This window comes from Dendrobates tinctorius, unplaced genomic scaffold (assembly GCF_039654945.1).
Source record: "Dendrobates tinctorius isolate UK_male_01 unplaced genomic scaffold, ASM3965494v1 ptg000387l, whole genome shotgun sequence".
NCBI lineage: Eukaryota > Metazoa > Chordata > Amphibia > Anura > Dendrobatidae > Dendrobates > Dendrobates tinctorius.
This window is the reverse complement of record NW_027362053.1, coordinates 2,295,827-2,319,277: the sequence shown is the minus strand read 5'-3', so window position 1 is coordinate 2,319,277 and position 23,451 is coordinate 2,295,827. Positions and strand designations below refer to the sequence as shown.

At 40.9% G+C, this 23,451-nt stretch overlaps 1 protein-coding gene across 6 annotated transcripts in view; it reads right to left on the bottom strand.

The window, feature by feature from the left end:
* Positions 1 to 4,011: 4,011 nt before the first annotated feature.
* The window catches only part of LOC141076092 (uncharacterized), a 66,052-nt gene continuing 46,612 nt past the window's right edge, over positions 4,012 to 23,451 (bottom strand). For all 6 annotated transcript variants that reach the window (XM_073563355.1, XM_073563356.1, XM_073563354.1 and 3 more), the window contains exons 7-9: positions 23,276 to 23,381; positions 15,510 to 15,899; positions 4,012 to 5,161 (exon numbers count right to left, since the gene is read on the bottom strand). In XM_073563355.1, the coding sequence (XP_073419456.1) occupies positions 4,386 to 5,161; positions 15,510 to 15,899; positions 23,276 to 23,381 (1,272 nt within the window). In that variant the 3' untranslated portion in view covers positions 4,012 to 4,385. The remainder of the gene's footprint in view (positions 5,162 to 15,509; positions 15,900 to 23,275; positions 23,382 to 23,451) is intronic.

Below are 23,451 nucleotides of genomic sequence, written 5' to 3'. Positions count from 1 at the left end.
TGCCCCCCCTCCCATTCCCTCCGCTCCCCGCCAGCTTCCGATAGCCCCCTCACCCACTCTCACCACCCCCGGCACCTTCTAAGTCCCCCCGTCGCTCCCGGTGTCCGGCGGGTCCGGTTCATGGGCGCCTCCATCTTAGAAAATGGCGGGCGCATGCGCAGTGCGCCCGCCCGAATCTGCCGGCTGCAGATTCCATTATTTCATTTTGATCACTCTCACAGTGATCAAAATGAAATAAAAAGTAAATGAACCCCCCGATTATCACCCCCATAGGTAGGCATAACTAATAAAATAAAGAAAATATATATTTTTTTTCCATTAGGGTTAGGGTTGGAAAGAGGGTTAGGGTTGGAATTAGGGTTAGGGTTGGAATTAGGGTTAGGGTTGGAATTAGGGTTAGGGTTGGAATTAGGGTTAGGCTTGTGGTTAGGGGTTTGTTGGGGTTAGGGTTATGGATAGGGTTGGGATTGGGGTCAGGGATGTGTTGGGGTTAGGACTGTGGTTAGGGATGTGTTGGGGTTAGGGCTGGAGTTAGAATTGAGGGGTTTCCACTGTTTAGGCACATCAGGGGGTCTCCAAACGCGACATGGTGCAACCATTAATTCCAGCCAATTTTGCGTTCAAAAAGTCAAACGGTGATCCCTCCCTTCCAAGCCCCGACGTGTGCCCAAACAGTGGTTTACCCCCCACATATGGGGTATCAGCGTACTCAGGAAAAATTGCACAACAACTTTTGGGGACTAATTTCTCCTATTACCCTTGGGAAAATAAAAAAATTGGGGGCTAAAAAATTATTTTTGTGGAAAAAAAATGTTTTTTTTCATTTTCACGTCTCTGCATTATAAACTTCTGTGAAGCACTTGGGGGTTGAAAGTGCTCACCATACATCTACATAAGTTCCTTGGAAGGTCTAGTTTCCAAAATGGGGTCACTTGTGGGGGGTTTCCACTGTTTAGGCACATCAGGGGCTCTGCAAACGTAATGATGACCGCAGACTATGCCATCAAAGTCTGCATTTCAAAACGTCACTACTTCCATTCCGAGCCCTGACGTGTGCCCAAACAATGGTCCCTCCCCACATATTGGGTACCAGCGTACTCAGGACAAACTGGACAACTTTTGGGGTCCAATTTCTCCTGTTACCATTGTGAAAATAAAAAATTGCGGGCTAAATAAATCATTTTTTGAGGAAAAAAAAGATTTTTTATTTTCACAGTTCTGCCTTATAAACTTCTGTGAAGCACTTGGAGGTTCAAGGTGCTCACCACACATCTAGATAAGTTCCTTGGGGGGTCTAGTTTCCAAAATGGGGTCACTTGTGGGGGGTTTCCACTGTTTAGGCACATCAGAGGCTCTGCAAACGTAACATGATGCCCGCAGACCATTCGATCAAGTCGGTATTTCAAAACGTCACTACTTCCCTTCCGAGCCCCGACGTGTGCCCAAACAGTGGTCCCTCCCCACATATGGGGTATCAGCGTACTCCGGACAAACTGGACAACAACTTTTGGGGTCCAATTTATCCTGTTACCCTTGTGAAAAAAAAAATTGCGTGCTAAAAATCATTTTTTTTGAGGGAAAAAAAATGATTTTTTATTTTCACGGCTCTGCGTTATAAACTTCTGTGAAGCACTTGGGGGTTTAAGGTGCTCACCACACATCTAGATAAGTTCCGTGGGGGGTCTAGTTTCCAAAATGGGGTCACTTGTGGGGGGTTTCTACTGTTTAGGCACACAGGGTCTCAGCAAATGTAACATGACGCCCGCAGACCATTCCATCAAAGTCAGCATTTCAAAATGTCACTACTTCCCTGCTGAGCCCCAATGTGTGCCCAAACAGTGGTTCCCCCCCCACATATGGGGTACCAGCGTACTCAGGACAAACTGGACAACAACTTTTGGGGTCCAATTTATCCTAGTACCCTTGTGAAAATAAATAATTGCAAACTAAAAAAATTTTTTTTTTAGGAAAAAAAAGATTTTTTATTTTCACTGCTCTGCATTATAAACTTCTGTGAATCACCTGGGGGTTCAAAGTGCTCACTATGCATCTAGATAAGTTCCTTAGGGGGTCTAGTTTCCAAAATCGGGTCATTTGTGGGGAAGCTCCAAAGTTTAGGCACACAGGGGCTCTCCAAACACGACATGGTGTCCGCTAACGATCGGAGCCAATTTTCATTTCAAAAAGTCAAATGGCGCTCATTCCCTTCTGCGCCCTGCCGTGCACCCAAACAGTGCCCCCCCCACATATGGGGTACCAGCGTACTCAGGACAATCTGGACAACAACTTTTGTGGTCCAATTTCTCCTGTTACCCTTGTGAAAATAAAAAATAGCGTGCTAAAAAATAATTTTTGAGGAAAAAAAATGATTTTTTATTTTCACTGCTCTATGTTATAAACTTTTGTGAAGCACTTGGGGGTTCAAAGTGCTCACTACACATCTAGATAAGTTCCTTAAGGGGTCTAGTTTCCAAAATGGTATCACTTGTGGGGGAGCTCCAATGTTTAGGCACACAGGGGCTCTCCAAACGCGACATGGTGTCCGATAACGATTGGAGCTAATTTTCCATTCAAAAAGTCAAATGGCGCTCCTTCCCTTCCGGGCCCTGCCGTGCACCCAAACAGTGGTTTATGACCACATATGAGGTATCGGTGTACTCAGGAGACATTGCCCAACAAGTTTTAGGATCCATTTTATCCTGTTGCCCATGTGAAAATGAAAAAAACTGAGGCTAAAAGATAATTTTTGTGAAAAAAAAGTACTTTTTTTTTTTTACGGATCAATTTGAGAAGCACCTGGGGGTTCAAAGTGATCACTATGCATCTAGATAAGTTCCTTGGGGGGTCTAGTTTCCAAAATGGGGTCACTTGTGGGGGAGCTCCAGTGTTTAGGCGCACAGGGGCTCTCCAAACACGACATGGCAAGCGCTAAATATTCCAGCATATTTTCCATTCAAAAAGTCAAATGGCGCTCCTTCCCTTCTGAGCCCTGCCGTGCGCCCAAACAGTGGTTTATGACCACATATAAGGTATTGGTGTACTCAGGGGAAATTGCCCAACAAATTTTAGGATCCATTTTATCCTGTTGCCCATGTGAAAATTAAAAAATTGATGCTGAAAGAAAATTTGTGTTGGAAAAATTAAAATGTCCATTTTTTCCTTCCACATTGCTTTAGCTGCTGTGAAACACCTGAAGGGTTAATAATCTTCTTGAATGTGGTTTTGAGTAGCTTTAGGGGTTCAGTTTTTAGAATGGTGTCACTTTTGGGTATTTTCTGCCATATAGACCCCTCAAAGTGACTTCAAATGTGAGGTGGTCCCTAAAAAAAAAATGGTTTTGCAAATTTTGTTGTAAAAATGAGAAATCACTGGTCAACTTTTAACCCTTATAATTTCCTAACAAAAAAATATTTTGCTTCCAAAATTGTGCTGATGTAAAGTAGACATGTGGGAAATGTTATTTAGCAACTATTTTGTTTCACATAACTCTCTAGTTTAACAGAATAACATTTCAAAATTTGAAAATTGCGAAATTTTCAAAATTTTCACCAAATTTCTGATTTTTTTACAAATAAACGCAAAAATTATCGACGTAAATTTACCACCAACATGAAGCCCAATATGTCACGAAAAAACAATCTCAGAATCGCTAGGATGCGTTGAAGCGTTCCAGAGTTATTACCTCATAAAGGGACACTGGTCAGAATTACAAAAAATGGCCAGGTCATTAAGGTCAAAATAGGCTGGGTCATGAAGGGGTTAAGAAAAGGTGTGTATAATATATATATATATATATATATATATATATATATATACACAGTATATATATATATATATACACACACACACACATATTATATATATATATATATATATATATATATATATATATATATATATATATATATATATATATATATATACACACACACACACACACACACACATATACACACACATATACATATACACACTGACAGACCATGTGGTGTCACTAAAACTGCACACAGGTGAACTTCATAAGCATTTGGTTTATGAAGGTAATTGCCTGCACCAGAAATTTTTAGAGGCTTCACAGCAAAAGGAGTAAATACATATGCACATGCCAATTTTTAGTTCTTTGAGCCCATAAATATAATTTATATCCATATTTTTCTCACTTCACCAACTTACACACACAAATCAGATTACAAAAATATTTAAACTCATATTGCAATGTAACAAAATAGGTAAAAAACAAAGGTGGTGAATACTGTCACAAACCATGGTAAATACTGTCTAATTTGCTCTTTTAGAGCTAAAAAAAAAAAAAGTCTTGCCCCAATTTTTAATAAAACTGAACAAGACCTTGAAGTTGGAAAAACAGCATTACATTAAAAACGATTTCAACTAGAGTAACCTAGATTCAGATAATGTAATCGACTTTTCAACTGTGAGTGCGTCCTTTCATGGCTCAGCATAATTCCTTTCCGTGCAAAACTTTCCCCACAAACAGAGCAAGAGTATGGCTTCTCCCCTGTGTGAATTCTTCGATGTAGGAGAAGACAGGACTTTTGTGAAAACCTCTTTCCACATTCAGCACATGAATAAGGCTTTTCATCAGTGTGAGTTTTCTGATGTGCAATGAGATAGGATTTTTGAGAAAACCGTTTCCCACACTCCGTACAAGAAAATGGCTTTTCTCCTGTGTGGATTCTTTGATGTAAAAGAAGGTTTGCGTTTCGGGTGAAATATTTGCCACATTCACAGCAGAGAAAAGGTTTCTCACCGCTGTGGCTCTTCTGGTGTCTAAAAAGAGTTGATTTACGGGCAAAACATTTGCCACACTCAGGACATGGATATGGCTTCTCCCCAGTGTGGATTCTTTGATGTCTTATGAGTTCAGCGTTCCAATTAAAACATTTACCACATTCAGAGCAAGGATATATCTTATAGCGTCTAAAAGGACCATGGTGAGGAATAATATTGGAAGTGTTCGAAAAATGGACATGTTGCTCAGAGGGCCTGGTTAACATTTCTGGATTGTGAAATATAGGAAATATATCTGGAGTAATGGGGATTTCATCTTCAAGTTCTTGTTTAATGTTGAAAACATTTATGTCACAAGGAGGTGATAATGTTGGATGGTCCTCTACCACATTCTTGCTGATATTTGCCTCATCTGGAGAAAAAGAAAAACATGAAAAATTAAGCGTTTAGTTATTTGTATCCTTGCCCATCTCATCCATTCCCACAGACAATGAATAGAATGGTGGCAAACGTGTGCAGTCACAGCCCCATTTTGACAGGTTACGATTCCAGGGTTAGTGGGAGGCCCAGCAGCGGAACCTACAGCTGATCACCTTCACAGCATATAAGTGATAACTTCTATCCTAACTGTATCACTACAGTATGGATGGAGTAACCGTCCCCTAGTGGTAGTTGCAGGCAACGTTCTAGACAAGCAAGGGAAACTGAGCTCTATAATACCTAATTTTTATGAATTCTTTTTGGGAAGAAATAGAAAAAAAACATGCCACAGTTTTTTTACATTTTAAAATTGTACTCTTAATTTACAGCACCAATATTAACTTTATTCCTCAATCAAAATAAGGAGTGGGAAGGTTTATGCCATAAAATCACAGAAACTTTATTGATACAATATTAAAAAATGATTACAAATAAAAATGAAGAAACATATGGGGACAACATTATTTTGATTGATGAATATTTGGAAGTGCCACTGATCTAGGCATATAATAATATTGAAGTTGACTTTATTCCATAGGTCAGCACAATTAGGACGTAACCAATTTTATACACATTTTTATTTATGCTTGAGTTTTATTTTGTTGTTAAACAGTATTTGTTGTATAAAAGATTTTTTGGGGTGTTGCCATATTCTAAGAGTTATAAGTTTAAAACTATTCCGGCAATGGAGCTATAGGAGGGCTTATTTTTAGTATGGCAAGATGTAGTTATTGAAGCTGGTGGGGAGGGACTGAGCTCACCAAACTGCAAGATTCCAATGTCCACGGTGGGAATCCGGATGGAGGGTACAGTTCCTGCTGGTGTAGCAGAGGCAGCAGCAAGAAAAGGAGGAAGGAATCTGGCACAACCAGACGATAAAACTTAAATTCAAAAGCCAGTAAAAACCATGTCGTTACTATTGGTCCAATTTTGGGATACATAATACATGACTTTGATTACTTTTTATTACACTTTTTGGGTGAACAAGAAAGCATAAATTCTAATATATATATATATATATATATATATATATATATATATATATATATATATATATATTCCTCAAGATGAAAGCAGCACACCAAAAGAGTTTTGTAAGTGTAACAATGCAAGGTGAGTGCGATTTAAAGCTCACCAATCATACAGGTATTTACAAACAATTAGATAATATACATTGTTATTCATGTTTTGTAAAACTATGTATTGAAAGTGTCCAAGCCCACTGGGGGGGGGCAATTTACATGAAAAAAATCCTGGCAAGGGAAAGTGGATTTTTTTACTGGAAACTCGAGTGCTGTGCGGTATGAATAGCCGCATGGACTTGATAACGCAATATTAAACATAACTGGTGATACTACAATAATGGTTTCACAGTAACAGTAATTGATCCAGTATCAAATAATTCCAATATTAACTATTCTTGTGCTGTGGAATATCCGACTGTTTCATACAAATTTCTGTATCTTATAGGTATCGATTGATTTTGTTTTTAACCCTTCGGTCATGTGACTTACTATCCCATCCATGTGCCCTGGGATTTAATTCGCAGGGACGGGATAGTACGTCACAGCGATCAGCGGCGCCCACGTGGTGAGCGCTGCTGATCGTGGCCGGGTGTCAGTTGATTGCGGCCAGGTGTCAGCTGATTATCACAGCTGACACCCGGCACAATGTGTCAGGGGCAGTCACGGACCGCCCCCGATACGTTAACCCCTCGCACACCGAGATCAAACATGATCGCGGTGTATCGGGGGTTAAAGGGAAGCATCGGCAGGGAGGTGGATCCCTCCGTGCTTCCCTGAGCCCCCCACAGCAGCGCAATATGCAGCGCTGCTGCGGGGGCTCCATCCCTGCAGGGAGCTGGCTTCTCATGCCTGCAAAGCGCAGGCAAGGAGGAAGCCTTGTGCAGTGCCTGTGACAGATCGCTGATCTGTCACAGTGATCTGTGATGTGACAGATCAGCGATCTGTCACACGACAGTGATTTCCCCCCTGGGACAATGTAATAAAGTTAATAAAATAAAAAAAATAAAAAAGTGTAAAAATAATTTAAAAAAAAATAAATAAAAAAAAAAATCGCTAAATAAAAAAAAAAATTCCCTAAAATTCATTTTTTGGAAATAAAAAAAACAAAACAATAAAAGTAAACATATTTGGTATCGCTGCGTCTGCAACGACCCGCCCTATAAAACTGTCCCATTAGTTAACCCCTTTAGCGAACCCATTAAAAAATAAAAAACAAAGCAAAAAAATAATGATTTATTATCATACCGCCGAACGAAAAGTACAATAACGTGCAATCAAAAAGATGCATATAAATATCCATGGCATCGCTGAAAACGTCATCTTGTCCCGAAAAAACGAGCCGCCACACAGCATCATCAGCAAAAAAAGAAAAAAAGTTATAGCTCGCTGAATAAAGCAATGCAAAAATAATTTTTTATACAAAATTGTTTTCATTGCATAAAAGCGCCAAAACATAAAAAAGACCTAAATGAGGTATCGCTGTAACCGGACTGACCCGAAGAATAAAAGCGCTTTATCAATTTTACCGCAGGCGGAACGGTGTAAACACACCCCCCAAAAGAAATTCATGAAACGCTGGTTTTTGTTCATTCTGCGTCCCAAAAATCGGAATAAAAAGCGATCAAAAGATGTCACGTGCCCGAAAATGATACCAATAAAAATGTCAACTCGTCCCGCAAAAAATAAGACCTCACATCACTCTGTGCGTCAAAATATGGAAAAATTATAGCGCTCAATATGTGGTCATGCAAAAACTATTTTTTACAATAAAAAGAGTCTTTTAGCGTGCGACAGCTGCCAAAAATAAAAACCCGCCATAAATAGCAACTCAAACCCCCCGTTATCACCCCCTTAGTTTGGGAAAAATAATAAAATTAAAAGAAAATGTATTTATTTCCATTTTCCCATTAGGGTTAGGGTTACGGTTAGGGCTAGTGTTAGGGCTAGAGTTAGGGTTAGAGTTAGGGCTAGAGTTAGGGCTAGAGTTAGGGCTAGAGTTAGGGCTAGAGTTAGGGCTAGAGTTAGGGCTAGAGTTAGGGCTAGAGTTAGGGCTAGAGTTAGGGCTAGAGTTAGGGCTAGAGTTAGGGCTAGAGTTAGGGCTAGAGTTAGGGCTAGAGTTAGGGCTAGAGTTAGGGCTAGAGTTAGGGCTAGAGTTAGGGCTAGAGTTAGGGCTAGAGTTAGGGCTAGAGTTAGGGCTAGAGTTAGGGCTAGAGTTAGGGCTAGAGTTAGGGCTAGAGTTAGGGCTAGAGTTAGGGCTAGAGTTAGGGCTAGAGTTAGGGCTAGAGTTAGGGCTAGAGTTAGGGCTAGAGTTAGGGCTAGAGTTAGGGCTAGAGTTAGGGCTAGAGTTAGGGCTAGAGTTAGGGCTAGAGTTAGGGCTAGAGTTAGGGCTAGAGTTAGGGCTAGAGTTAGGGCTAGAGTTAGGGCTAGAGTTAGGGCTAGAGTTAGGGCTAGAGTTAGGGCTAGAGTTAGGGCTAGAGTTAGGGCTAGAGTTAGGGCTAGAGTTAGGGCTAGAGTTAGGGCTAGAGTTAGGGCTAGAGTTAGGGCTAGAGTTAGGGCTAGAGTTAGGGCTAGAGTTAGGGCTAGAGTTAGGGCTAGAGTTAGGGCTAGAGTTAGGGCTAGAGTTAGGGCTAGAGTTAGGGCTAGAGTTAGGGCTAGAGTTAGGGCTAGAGTTAGGGCTAGAGTTAGGGCTAGAGTTAGGGCTAGAGTTAGGGCTAGAGTTAGGGCTAGAGTTAGGGCTAGAGTTAGGGCTAGAGTTAGGGCTAGAGTTAGGGCTAGAGTTAGGGCTAGAGTTAGGGCTAGAGTTAGGGCTAGAGTTAGGGCTAGAGTTAGGGCTAGAGTTAGGGCTAGAGTTAGGGCTAGAGTTAGGGCTAGAGTTAGGGCTAGAGTTAGGGCTAGAGTTAGGGCTAGAGTTAGGGCTAGAGTTAGGGCTAGAGTTAGGGCTAGAGTTAGGGCTAGAGTTAGGGCTAGAGTTAGGGCTAGAGTTAGGGCTAGAGTTAGGGCTAGAGTTAGGGCTAGAGTTAGGGCTAGAGTTAGGGCTAGAGTTAGGGCTAGAGTTAGGGCTAGAGTTAGGGCTAGAGTTAGGGCTAGAGTTAGGGCTAGAGTTAGGGCTAGAGTTAGGGCTAGAGTTAGGGCTAGAGTTAGGGCTAGAGTTAGGGCTAGAGTTAGGGCTAGAGTTAGGGCTAGAGTTAGGGCTAGAGTTAGGGCTAGAGTTAGGGCTAGAGTTAGGGCTAGAGTTAGGGCTAGAGTTAGGGCTAGAGTTAGGGCTAGAGTTAGGGCTAGAGTTAGGGCTAGAGTTAGGGCTAGAGTTAGGGCTAGAGTTAGGGCTAGAGTTAGGGCTAGAGTTAGGGCTAGAGTTAGGGCTAGAGTTAGGGCTAGAGTTAGGGCTAGAGTTAGGGCTAGAGTTAGGGCTAGAGTTAGGGCTAGAGTTAGGGCTAGAGTTAGGGCTAGAGTTAGGGCTAGAGTTAGGGCTAGAGTTAGGGCTAGAGTTAGGGCTAGAGTTAGGGCTAGAGTTAGGGCTAGAGTTAGGGCTAGAGTTAGGGCTAGAGTTAGGGCTAGAGTTAGGGCTAGAGTTAGGGCTAGAGTTAGGGCTAGAGTTAGGGCTAGAGTTAGGGCTAGAGTTAGGGCTAGAGTTAGGGCTAGAGTTAGGGCTAGAGTTAGGGCTAGAGTTAGGGCTAGAGTTAGGGCTAGAGTTAGGGCTAGAGTTAGGGCTAGAGTTAGGGCTAGAGTTAGGGCTAGAGTTAGGGCTAGAGTTAGGGCTAGAGTTAGGGCTAGAGTTAGGGCTAGAGTTAGGGCTAGAGTTAGGGCTAGAGTTAGGGCTAGAGTTAGGGCTAGAGTTAGGGCTAGAGTTAGGGCTAGAGTTAGGGCTAGAGTTAGGGCTAGAGTTAGGGCTAGAGTTAGGGCTAGAGTTAGGGCTAGAGTTAGGGCTAGAGTTAGGGCTAGAGTTAGGGCTAGAGTTAGGGCTAGAGTTAGGGCTAGAGTTAGGGCTAGAGTTAGGGCTAGAGTTAGGGCTAGAGTTAGGGCTAGAGTTAGGGCTAGAGTTAGGGCTAGAGTTAGGGCTAGAGTTAGGGCTAGAGTTAGGGCTAGAGTTAGGGCTAGAGTTAGGGCTAGAGTTAGGGCTAGAGTTAGGGCTAGAGTTAGGGCTAGAGTTAGGGCTAGAGTTAGGGCTAGAGTTAGGGCTAGAGTTAGGGCTAGAGTTAGGGCTAGAGTTAGGGCTAGAGTTAGGGCTAGAGTTAGGGCTAGAGTTAGGGCTAGAGTTAGGGCTAGAGTTAGGGCTAGAGTTAGGGCTAGAGTTAGGGCTAGAGTTAGGGCTAGAGTTAGGGCTAGAGTTAGGGCTAGAGTTAGGGCTAGAGTTAGGGCTAGAGTTAGGGCTAGAGTTAGGGCTAGAGTTAGGGCTAGAGTTAGGGCTAGAGTTAGGGCTAGAGTTAGGGCTAGAGTTAGGGCTAGAGTTAGGGCTAGAGTTAGGGCTAGAGTTAGGGCTAGAGTTAGGGCTAGAGTTAGGGCTAGAGTTAGGGCTAGAGTTAGGGCTAGAGTTAGGGCTAGAGTTAGGGCTAGAGTTAGGGCTAGAGTTAGGGCTAGAGTTAGGGCTAGAGTTAGGGCTAGAGTTAGGGCTAGAGTTAGGGCTAGAGTTAGGGCTGAGATTAGGGTTAGGGTTGGAGTTATAATTGGGGAATTTCCACTGTTTGGGCACATCAGGTGCTCTCCAAATGCAACATGGCGTCTGATCTCAATTACAGCCAATTCTGCGTTGAAAAAGTCAAATGGTGCTCCTTCCCTTCCAAGCTCTGCCATGCGCCAAAACAGTGTTTTACCCCCACATATAGGGTATCAGCCTACTCAGGACAAAGTGCAAAACAACTTTTGGGGTCCAATTTCTCCTGTTACCCTTAGAAAAATAAAAATTGGGGGCAAAAATATCATTTTTGTGGAAAATAATGATTTTTTTATTTTCACGCCAGGGCGTTATAAACCTCTGTGAAGCACTTAGGGGGTTCAAAGTGCTCACCACACATCTAGATAAGTTCCGTGGGGGGTCTAGTTTCCAAAATAGGGTCACTTGTGGTGAGTTTCAATAGTTTAGGCACATCAGGGGCTCTCCAAACGCACGACACCCGCAGACCATTCCATCAAAGTCTGCATTCCAAAACGTCACTACTTCCCTTCCGATCCCCGACGTGTGCCCATATAGTAGTTTTCTCCCACATATGGGGTATCAGCATACTCAGGGCAAATTGGACAACAACTTTTGGGGTCCAATTTCTCCTGTTACCCTTGGAAAAATAAAAAAATGGGGACTAAAAGATCATGTTTGTTGAAAAAATACGATTTTTTTATTTTCACGCCCGGCCGTTATAAACTTCTGTGAAGCACTGGTGCTTCAAAGTGCTCACCACATATCTAGATAAGTTCCTTAGGGGGGGTCTAGTTTCCAAAATGGGGTCACTTGTGGGCGGTTTCCACTGTTTAGGCACATCAGGGGCTTTCCAAACGCGACATGGTGTCCGATCTCAATTCCAGCCAAAAACGTCAAATGGCAATGTGTTATGAGCTCATTTTCTCCATCACCTTTGATGTCCGATGAACTCCCTCTGCTGGTGAAAGGAGGTAGTGAAATTGATTTGGATTGGAAAAACCTGTCATCTGAACAGGTGGAGTGTGATTGGACATCCGGAATCTCTGAGTGGATATAAGGCCGCCGACGCCCTGCTGGGTTGCTGGTGATCCTCTCTGCTCTGAGCTCTGGCCTCCAGCTTAGTCCTGTCTACTAAAGCTAAGTTTTTGCTCTGCCATTGTTCCATGAGATTTTGTCTGTTTACTTAGTGTTTGTGTTCAGCCAGCCCTGGTTGGGACTGGCTGAACTCCATTTTTGTCTGATCAGTTGATCTCTTTGCTCTGTTTTCAGAATATACCTGAGTGCTGATATAGTGATTTTGAAGTCTAGTGACTTCAGGGCCTTTTCTATCAGACGTGTTGGACATTATTTTTGGCAGGGTTTTTGCGTGGTTGCAGACAGTTGCTTTTCTTTCCTGTCCTATCTAGTTAGTGAGGGCCCCATCGTTTGCTCAGCCTGTCTGTGTTTGTGTTTTCATCTGTTTTCACCGTCAATACATGTTGGGGGCTGTCTACTGCTTTGGGGTCTGCTCTGGGGCATTTAGATTTCCCCTTTCTTTAGGTTTATTTAGTTCTCCGGCTGTGAACGAGGTATCTAGGACCACCATAGGAACACCCCACGGCTACTGTTAGTTGTTGTAAATAGGATCAGGGGTCTTCAATCCGCTAGCTACCAACCTCTCCGGTTTTCTGGACTTAGCTTGTATTTTTGTTTTTTCCTCCTCCGGTGACTCATTCATAACAGTGCTGCTTCCCTTCCAAGCTCTGCCATGCTCCCAAATAGTCGTTTACACCCACATATAGGGTATCAGCGTACTCAGGACAAATTGCACAATAACTTTTAGGGTCCTGTTACCCTTGGGAAAATAAAAATTGGGGGTGAAAAGATCATTTTTGGTGGAAAAAATATGATTTTTTTAATTGTACCGCTGTACGTTATAAACTTCTGTGAAGCCCTTGTGGGTTCAAAGTTGTCACCACATATCTAGATAAGTTCCTTGGGGGGGGTCTAGTTTCCAAAATGGGGTCACTTGTGGGGGGTTTCCACTGTTTAGGTACATCAGGGTCTCTCCAAAAGTGACATGGCGTCCGATCTGAATTCCAGCCAATTTTGCATTGAAAAAGTCAAACGGCGCTCCTTCCCTTCTGAGCTCTGCCATGCGCCGAAACAGTGGTTCCCCCCCACATATCAGGTATCTGCGTACTCAGGACAAACTGCACAATAACTTTTGCAGTCCAATTTCTCCTGTTACCCTTGGTAAAATAAAAAAAAAAATTGAACCTGAAGTATTTTTTTTGTGAAAAAAAGTTAAATGTTCATTTTTTTTAATATTCAAAAAATTCCTGTGAAGCACCTGAAGGGTTAATAAACTTCTTGAATGTGGTTTTAAGCACCTTAAGGGGTGCAGTTTTTAGAATGGTGTCACTTTTGGGTATTTTATATCATATAGACCCCTCAAAGTGGCTGCAAATGTGATGTGGTCCGTAAAAATAAAATGGTGTTGCAAAAATAAGAAATCGCTGGTCAACTTTTAACCCTTATAACTTCCTAACAAAAAAATTTTGGTTCCAAAATTGTGCTGATGTAAAGTAAACATGTGGGAAATGTTATTTATTAAGTTTTTGTGTACCGTATCTCTGTGATTTAAGGGCATAAAAATTCAAAGTTGGAAAATTGCTAAATTTTCACCAAATTTCCATTTTTTCACAAATAAACGCAAGTTATATGAATGAAATTTTACCACTAGCATGAAGTACAATATGTCACGAGAAAATGTCAGAATCACCGGGATCAATGGAAGCGTTTCAGAGTTATTACCTCATAAAGAGACAGTGGTCAGGATTGTAAAAATTGGCCCGGTCATGAACGTGCAAACCACCCTTGGGGGTTAAGGGGTTAATATTGTTTTAATTATTTGTTTTTTTCATGTTGGTGAAGTCGTTGCGGATGGAACAACACCGCAAAGGGTTACTGCTGTTATAGGGTTAATTTGGCTGAACTAAATCCACTTGGAATCTCCTACACACACCAGCTAGTTTCTAGAAAGGGTGACACCCAGAAATTCAGTGGTGTTTTTCCCTGGCTTCATACTATATATGCGGTTTTTATTCATTTCTCGCTTGGACCTGGAGGAAGACACATGTAGTGTCGAAACATGTCGTCCAAAAGGGATTGACTGTATGCAGAAAATTGTTACTGAAGAAACATGGGACCTTTTTAATGGAAAAATAAAAGTTATACTTTACTCTACCATTGCACTGATCGCTGGAGAAACAATACTATTTCATATACAGTACAGACCAAAAGTTTGGACACCTTCTCATTCAAAGAGTTTTCTTTATTTTCATGACTATGAAAATTGTAGATTCACTCTGAAGGCATCAAAACTATGACTTAACACATGTGGAATTAAATGATTAACAAAAAAGTGTGAAACAACTGAAAATATGTCTTATATTCTAGGTTCTTCAAAGTAGCCACCTTTTGCTTTGATTACTGCTTTGCACACTCTTGGCATTCTCTGGATGAGCTTCAAGAGGTAGTCAGCGGAAATGGTCTTCCAACAGTCTTGAAGGAGTTCCCAGAGATGCTTAGCACTTGTTGGCCCTTTTGCCTTCACTCTGCGGTCCAGCTCACCCCAAACCATCTCGATTGGCTTCAGGTCTGGTGACTGTGGAGGCCAGGTCATCTGGCGTAGCACCCCATCACTCTCCTTCTTGGTCAAATAGCCCTTACACAGCCTGGAGGTGTGTTTGGGGTCATTGTCCTGTTGAAAAATAAATGATGGTCCAACTAAACACAAACCGGATGGAACAGTGCCTCCTTATTGGGCATCTTGAAAACAGCCACTCCGCTAGTTTTCAGAGTTCAGTATTTCAGCTAATGATATTTGTAGGTTTTTCTTTGCATCCCGAATAATTTTCCTGGAAGTTGTGGACGAAATTTTTATTGGTCTACCTGACTGTGGTTTTGTTTTTACAGAGCTCCTGATTTACTATTTGTTAGTAGCAGTTTGAACGCTGCTGACTGGCATTATCAATTCCTTGGATATCATTTTGTATCCCTTTCATGTTTTATACAAGTTTAACTACCTTTTCCCATAAATCGGTTGACAAGTCTTTTGCTTTCCTCAGGCTCACAACCCAGAAAGTCAGTGGCTGGATGAAAGATGCAAGAGTCTGTCTGATCCCAGAAACTCACTCAGCTTTTAAGCACACACTGATTACAAGCAAACAGGTCACAGGTGAGAATGTTACCTTTAGTAGCCAGTCAAACCCATTTGTGTCAACTTCTGTGCATATTAGGCCAAAATCACCAAGGTATGTGAACTTTTGATCAGGGTGATTTGGATGTTTTGGGTTGTCATTATGATTTAAAAAGAGAAAACCCAGTAGTTTGACAATAAATGGCTTCACCCAACCACTAACCATGAATGCAGAAAAATTTTTGGTGTTATCATTCACATTCTCTGAAAAAAAGGCCAAGAAAGCAAAAATTCTGCGGGGGTATGCAAACTTTTGAGCACAACCATACATGGCAGCAGCTCAGCATTGAGGTGACAACTGGATGAGGAGTTTGTGCAGTAAAGTAGGTAAAATAAGATTAGCAGGACAAAATAGGAAAAACAAAAAGAAACGGAATCTCACCTGAGTGACTCTTCTGGTGTCTAAACAGTGTAGATTTGCGTGTAAAACACTTCCTGCACTCCAGACAAGAATATGGCTTCTCACCAGTGTGACTTCGCAAATGTCTGATAAGTTCAGCTTTCCAGTTAAAACACTTGTCGCATTCAGGGCAAGGAAATGTTTTGAAAGGTTTGAAGGGTTGATTGTGAGGGATAAAGGTTGGAAAATTAGGAAATGGTAACCTTTGATCAAAAGGGTTGGAGGACAGATCTAGGTTAGGTAATATTGGAAAAATATTTGGGATAATAGGGTTTTCGTCAGCAGAAAATTCTCTTAAGTCATTGTCTTCTGTCTCATAATCTGAAGATATGAAGATTTGTTCTTCTGAGCTATTCATGCCTGAAAGTTTATCTGATAAATAAAACACAACAATGAGAAGAAATGACGAATCAAGATCACAATTTATGATCAAACAACTTTAGTCCTCTGCTCTGTTAGCTCAGAGTTATCATTGCGACATTAGGAATCACTGCAACCAATCAGGTGTTGTATCCTTTTCCTATTTTTCATTAAAATAAAAAAATGGCTGCTATGAAATCAACCAGGAACTTTATAACACTGTCTGAGCAAATGGTTTGGAAGCATTATGGTGGGAACTTAGGAAGATATAACAGACTTGGAAATATGGTACTCCTGGGATATCAGGTGCTCGGACAGGGTCCCAACCCGTAGAATCAATATTCCAAAAAAAAAAAAAAATCTACCAATTTTAAGAGTGCCACACTTTTATTATGGGGGATTAAGAAAAATTCTATTCACAGATCAACAATGGTCAGATCACAGACCAGACTTGGACATTTTGGACGGTCCACCAATGATAATGCTGCAATAAATACATTGGTACAGTTCTGCTTAGAGGCCTAATGTTTATAAACAGGATAACAATGTTATAGCTTTCTTCTGTTAAAAGAAACCTGTTGAGCTATTTATTCTGCCCAAACCACAGGCAGCATGGATTGCAGCCTGACTGCACAATTATAGCTGATTAAAGTATTATCGCATGATGAACGGCACAAAAAAATAAATTAAAACAATTACTGAATTGCTGGTTTCCGTTTATTCTGTGTCTAAAACCCCCAAATAAAAAGTAATCAAAAAACTTTGTGCTTCAAAATGGTACAAAAAAAAACATCCAACTCTTCCTCGCCCTCATACAGCTCTTTTTGCCAAACAATAAAAAAAATTACAGCTCTCAGAATATGGTGACAAAATAACTTTTTTTTTTTAAATGAAAAAGCATTTTTACTGCGTGATCACAGCAAAAAAAAAAACATGAAAAAAAAAAAAAATGTAAATCTGGTATCGCTGTAATCGCATGGAATAAAGTCATCTAATCACTTATACCGCATAGTAAACAGCACAAAAATAAAAGTAAGAACTGTCCTTGTACTGTTGTCTATTGTTCTTTCTACCTCCCAAAAATAGGAATAAGGCTCGGCTCACATTTATCCTGCGCGCTTACATCGGGATTTCTGTGTAAATCCCCAAAACCGTGATTCAGACAAAACCTGGATGGAATCACTCACTCACTTATGAGGCAGATGGATTCCCTTTGGACTTCATCTAGTCTCTGCTCCTGCAATGTCCCATCGTTTTAGGTGTCTTTTTAGCGCACAAGTGTGGTTGACCACAGTTCTGTGAACGCCTGAAAAGATGGATACCACTGGAGCAGATGCCAAATGGAGTACAAAGTGTCTCAATCTGCCTCATATGGTGGATGGTTCTGTTAGAGGTTTCGTTTGAATTGTATTTTTGTGGGACTTACACGGAAAACCCAATGTTTTCAAATAATTTTATTGCTTTTTTAGAAATAAACAGGGTAGGGAAAGGAAGGTAGGAAGGGAGGGAAGGGAGTGGGGAATAAACAACCTTGTACAGGTACGGAAAAAAAATTTAAAAACTAGAGAACCCACAAATAGGCATAGAATAACATATCGAATAACAACATAAAAGGAAAAAAAAAAAAAAAAATCGACAATCCTTATTATGGGGTAACATTCTTGGAAGGAGATACAGCATCCCAGTACTAAAGCTCCCAGGTTTAAACTTCAAAATATTGTGCCTCTTGTTGAGTCTATTTGATATGAAATTTGTTGTTCCAGGTCTTCCATTTTTTGAGTATTTGTGAATGTGATTGTTGTTAATCGCAAATCTGCGTTCTAAATCGCTGTGTTGGCCTATCTTGTCAAGTATGTCTGAAAACTTGGGAACCTCTGCTTTCTTCCACCATTGTGCTAACATGGTCTTGGTCACTAAGAGGATGTGTATGATAATGTGTCTTACCGAACCATCAAATTGTTCCATGTCTAATGAAAGAAGTGCTCTTTCGGGTGTAATTGTGAAGTCCTTAGCAATGAGGTTAATGTGCTGTGTGACTTGAAGCCAGAGGTTTTTGATTTTTGAACAACCCCAGAAAATATGGTAGAGGTTCCCTTGGTGTCCACAATCTCTCCAGCACAAGGAAGATAGCTCTGTGTTAAAATGCGATAACCTCATCGGGGTATAGTACCACCTATTTAACAATTTGAAATAACTCTCATGAATACCCATTGATATGTTGGAATTGTAAGTGTTTTTGATGGCATCGTTCCAGTTCTCGAGACGGATATCAGCACCAAAATCGGACTCCCATCTCTTCATGCATATGTTCTTGTGGCTCGTTAGGTCTTTGACAACAGATCTATACAAATTACGCAGACTCCAGATGTTTTTATTTTTATGGTTGAACAATAGTGAAGATAGCATTTCATAATTCAAAGTCTTCCCTTTTATGAATTTACAAATTCTGTCTTTCAACATGGTGTGAAAGACTAGCTCAGATGACGGTAAATTATATTTAACCCTGATCTCACCGAATTTCAGGAACTCCACTCCACTAAAAACATCCCCCACCCTTTTAATTCCAGATTTCCCCCAAACCTCCGGTATCGGGAGATCATCCATCAGTGCCAATGAAGATAGAGGCAACTTTAAGATTTGCTCTGCTTTTTTGATATTTTTAGTCGGCTTAATGAGATCCCCCCCAGGCTGAGATTATCGGCCGGAATATAGGATGAGATGAGTTTGCAACTGGGCTTTTGCAGAAGAAAGTGAAAGAAAAGCTTTTGCAAGGAACCTCTATCACTAGCATCTCACTCCAAGCCATACCAAGCTGGATGCGTCATGTTTTCAGTAAACCAGTGCCAGCTCTGTTTGATGAGCGAGGCCTGATAATAAGCGTATATGTTGGGCAGTCCTGCTCCCCCATGTTTTATATTTTTATACATCAAGTCTGCAGATATTCTTGCTTTTTTATCTTTCCAAATAAATAGTCGGATGAGCTCTTGAGCTTTATCAATGGTTTGGCGCGGAAAGCTAACTGGTAAAGTCCTAAATATGTATAAAATTTTGGGAAGGATAAAAGTTTTGACTGCCAGAATCTTCCCAAAGATGAAAGTCTCTAGCTGAGCCAAAAAGGATAGATCGCCTGTAATAGTCTTTATAATGCTGTCTAAATTGGCCCTAACTGTGGCTTGGATTGATCCAGCTATACGGAAACCCCAATGTAAGTGCTCAGCGTAGAACACAAGAATGTGATCCAGCCTTATTCTGGAAGTGATCGAAAAATATTATGTACCCCAAAATGTTACCAATAAAAACCCTGACTTATCCAGCCCCCACTCAGGTCAATCATCTGTCACTGGAAATATAGAAGATTCCCATGTTACTGCTAGAACAAAAGACTCTGGAAGAGCGACATGGCTCCCACCCCATCAAAAAACATCTATTGAAATCTGTGCTCCCAAATCCAAATTCCCTCCTCCTTCTGAGCCCCACTCTTTTTAAACCGCAGTAAGAGGCCACATGTCTAGCATTATTGTATTGTCGAGAGCCCACTTAATTTACAGGGTGCATATCGCCAGAAGAACAAGCTGGCCACAATGTTTGGGGGCGTTACAATCTACACTGTATGGGGGAACAATGAATGGGCACTAATCTGGCAGATTTGCAATTCTCCAGAATAAAGCCTGGCGTAGATTCTGCAAAATAGTCACTGCAGCCGTAGATTTATTCATTCAGAGGTGCAATTTTTACAATGGGGTCACTCTATGGGTTTCCTGTTGATCTGGTACTTTATGAGCTCCGCAAATGTCACCCGTAAACTATTTTACTAAAACCTGTGCTCCAAAAGCCTTCACAGCACCGATGTGTGACCTAACAGTAGTTTCTGACATTTGAGACATCACCGTGTCCAGGAGAATCTGAGCAATAAATTGTGGGGTCAAGTTTCACCCATTAACCATTGTGGTTAGTGACAAATTTGCAGCAAATACAAAAATTATTTCACCTATGGGCTCAAAATACTCACTGCACCCCCAGATCAAATAGTTAACCAGTGAATATCGGGTCACCTGGGAGGGGGGGGTGTTCTACTGATCTGGCACCTCAGGGGATCGGCTAGAAAAGCCCACAATCTTTTCAAACAGAATCTGCATTCTAAAAGCCAAGAAACGCTCCTTCCCATCCAATCCCTGCTGTGTGCTCAAACAGTAATGTATAACCACATAGGGGGCACGGTTACATTCACAAAAAATTGCACAAAAAGTCATGAGGTCCATTTTCTCCTAGTGAAAATTGTAACATTTATTTTTTTTCACTAAAATCCAGTTTTAGTTACAAATGTATAAAGCTTCATGAATCACCAGTAGGATAAAAATTCTCAATACATCTCAACATGAATTCCTTGAGGGGTCTAGCTTCCTAAATTTGGTTACTTATGGGGGGTTTCTGCTGTTTTGGCATGTCAGGGGATCTGCAAATGCGACATTGCGTCTGCAATATGTTCCACAAAAATCAAATAGCACTCTTTCCTTTCTGAGCCCTGCCATGTGCCCAAACAGCAGTTTTTGACCAAAAATTATGGGTCCTTTTTTTCCTATTATCCATTGTGAAAATTACAATTTTGGGGCTAAAACAACATTTTAGCAGAAAAAAAATATCATTTTCACATTCACATTTTAACCCCTTAACGACCAGAGGTATTTTTAGCTTTGCATTTTCATTTTTTGATCCTCTTCATCCCAGAGCCATAACTTTTTTATTTTTCCATCAATATGGCCATGTGATGGCTTATTTATTGCGGGACAAGTTGTACTTTTGAACGACACCATTGATTTTACCATGTAGTGTATGCAAAAAACGGAAAAAAATTCCAAGTGCGATGAAGTTGCAAAAAAAGTGCAATCCCACAGTTGTTTTTTGTTTTGCTTTTTTTTTTACTAGGTTCATTAAATGCTAAAACTGACCTTCTATTATGAATCTCCAGGTCATTAAGAGTTCATAGACACTAAACATGTCTAGGTTCTTTTTTATATAAGCAGTGAAAAAAATTCCAAAGTTTGTTATAAAAACAAACAAACAAACATTGCGCCATTTTCCAATACTCATACCGTCTCCAATTTTTGTGATCTCGGGTTGGGTGAGGGCTTATTTTTTGTGTGCCGAGCTGATGTTTTTATTCATACCATTTTGGTGCAGATATGATCTTTTCATTGCTCATTATTGCATTTTAATGCAATGACGCGGCGACCAAAAAATAGTAATTCTGGCATTTTGACTTTTTCTCGATACGCCGTTTAGCAATCGGGTCAATACTTTTTTTTTATCTTGATAGATTAGGCGATTATGAAAGCGTCGATACCAAATATGTGCATGTTTGATTTTTTTCTTGTTATTTTGAATGGGGCGAAAGGGGGGTGATTTGAACTTTTACATTTTTAAAAACATTTTTTTTTTTTACTTTTGGCATGCTTCAATAGTTTTCATGGGAGACTAGAAGCTGCCATAACGCAATCGGCTCTGCTACATAGAGGCGATGATCAGATGGACCTGTCTGTAGCAGAATACCTCTCTTGCTATGACCGCCGCCCACCGGGCTACCCGCGATCACGTGACGGGGGTCACCAATGGGTGGATTTCCGACATGAATGCCGGAAGCACATGTTAAATGCCGCTGTCAGATGTACAGCGGCATTTAACAGGTTAATAACAGAGGGTGGATCGCGATTCCACCTGCGGTTGTTCCGGGCACATGTCAGCTGTTCAAAACAGCAGACATGTGCCGGGAAACACGTGGGCTCACCGCCGGAGCCCACATGAAAGGGAGGGAGTCCGACTTCAGCATAAATTTACGCCCGATGTCAGAAAGGGATTAAAAAGTTCTGTGAAGCACCTAAGGGCTCAACAAGCTCAACATACCCCTAGATGATTTCCTTGATGGGTCTAGTTTCCAAAATGGGGTCACTTGTTGGGATTATTTTGCTGTTTTGGTACCTCAGGGGCTCGGTCAATAAGACATGGTGTCTGCAATCTATTCCAGCCAAATATACATTCCAAATACCAAATATCGCTTTTTCCTTTGAGTCCTGTTGGAACTTTTTGACTACATGTGGGATATCACCACGCTCAGAATGAAGTGGGTAACAAACATTGCTATACACTTTCATGTTACCTCCTCCAAAAGTGAAAAATTTGGGGCTAAAGAAATAATTTTTCTGAAGAAAAAAAAAAAATAAAGAAAATTTTCAATATAATGTTATTAAATTCAGTGTAGTACATTTGAGTTAAAAAATGCTCATTATAACCCCTGGATAAAATCCTTGAGGATGTAGTTTCCAAAATAGGGTCACTTCTGGGGGTTTTCTACTTTTTAGGTGCCTTAGGGGCCCTGCAAATGTGACATGGTGCCTGCAATCTATTTCAGCCAAATTTGTGTTCCAAAATTCAAATGATCCTCTTTACAGAGGTGCACCATTCCTTCTGAGCCCTGCCGTTTGTCCAAACAGAGATTTCTGGCCACATGTGGGGTATCAGCAAGCTCATAAGCAACTAGGTAACAAAGTGTGGGGTCTATTTTCATGTGCTATTCCTCATAAAAGTGAAAACAATTCAGGCTAAAGAAACATTACACAGTAAAAATCACAACTTTTTTTTTCATTCCACTTTAAATTAAAAAATTTCCTGACAGAAGCTTTAAAGTACTTGAGGGGTGCGGTTTTTAAACTTATCACTTTTGGGGCGTTTCCAATGTATAGGCCCCTTAAAGTCCTTTAAATCTGAATAGGTCCCTAAGGAAAAAAAAATTTAAAAAATGAGAAATTGCTGCTAAAAACTTTTAACCCTTCAGGAATCCTAACAAAACAAAATATTTGAAAAATGATGCAGATGTAAAGTAGACATATGGGAAATGGTATTATCTTGCACGGCAAGACTAAGTGGTTTAAAGATATAAAGATTCAAAGCTTGAAAATTGTGAATTTATTACATTATTTCTTCATTCCAAGGACCTTACAAAGAACAAAAGGCATTCACTGTGTGTGGAGGAAAGGAGATTCTAGCAGCTACATTGGAAAGACGTCAGATTGTGGCATGCTCTACTACAAAATGTAGTAATGATAGATACTATAACAGCATTATAGTAAAAGAATTTCATTGTGACCGCCTAGGCTACCACAACAAGCAAGGGGCAAAAACTCATAACCAGCTGGACTTTTTGCCACTTGGTAGTCACGGTACCCTAGGGTTGCAATGCGACCCCATCACCTTCATTATGCTGCGATATAGCAGCAACATAGTGCGATTTATGACTGTATGCCATGCGTCACAGTCGATCGCCATTTAGCCCTACCCTAATTGGAAGCCAATTTGAGTTCTGTGACATTTTGTCCTTATTGGTGTTGATCACTCACCTGGATTGATTTGTAAAGTGCTATCCTCCTCTTTACACTGATCAAAGTCCTTCACACACTTCTCTTGTGCTCCATCTACAACTTTAGATCCAAGGTTGTTTTCATTCTATGCCACAAAAATGCAAAGAAAACACAAATATAGATTTAAACAGCACCTATCACAAAAATAAAAAAAT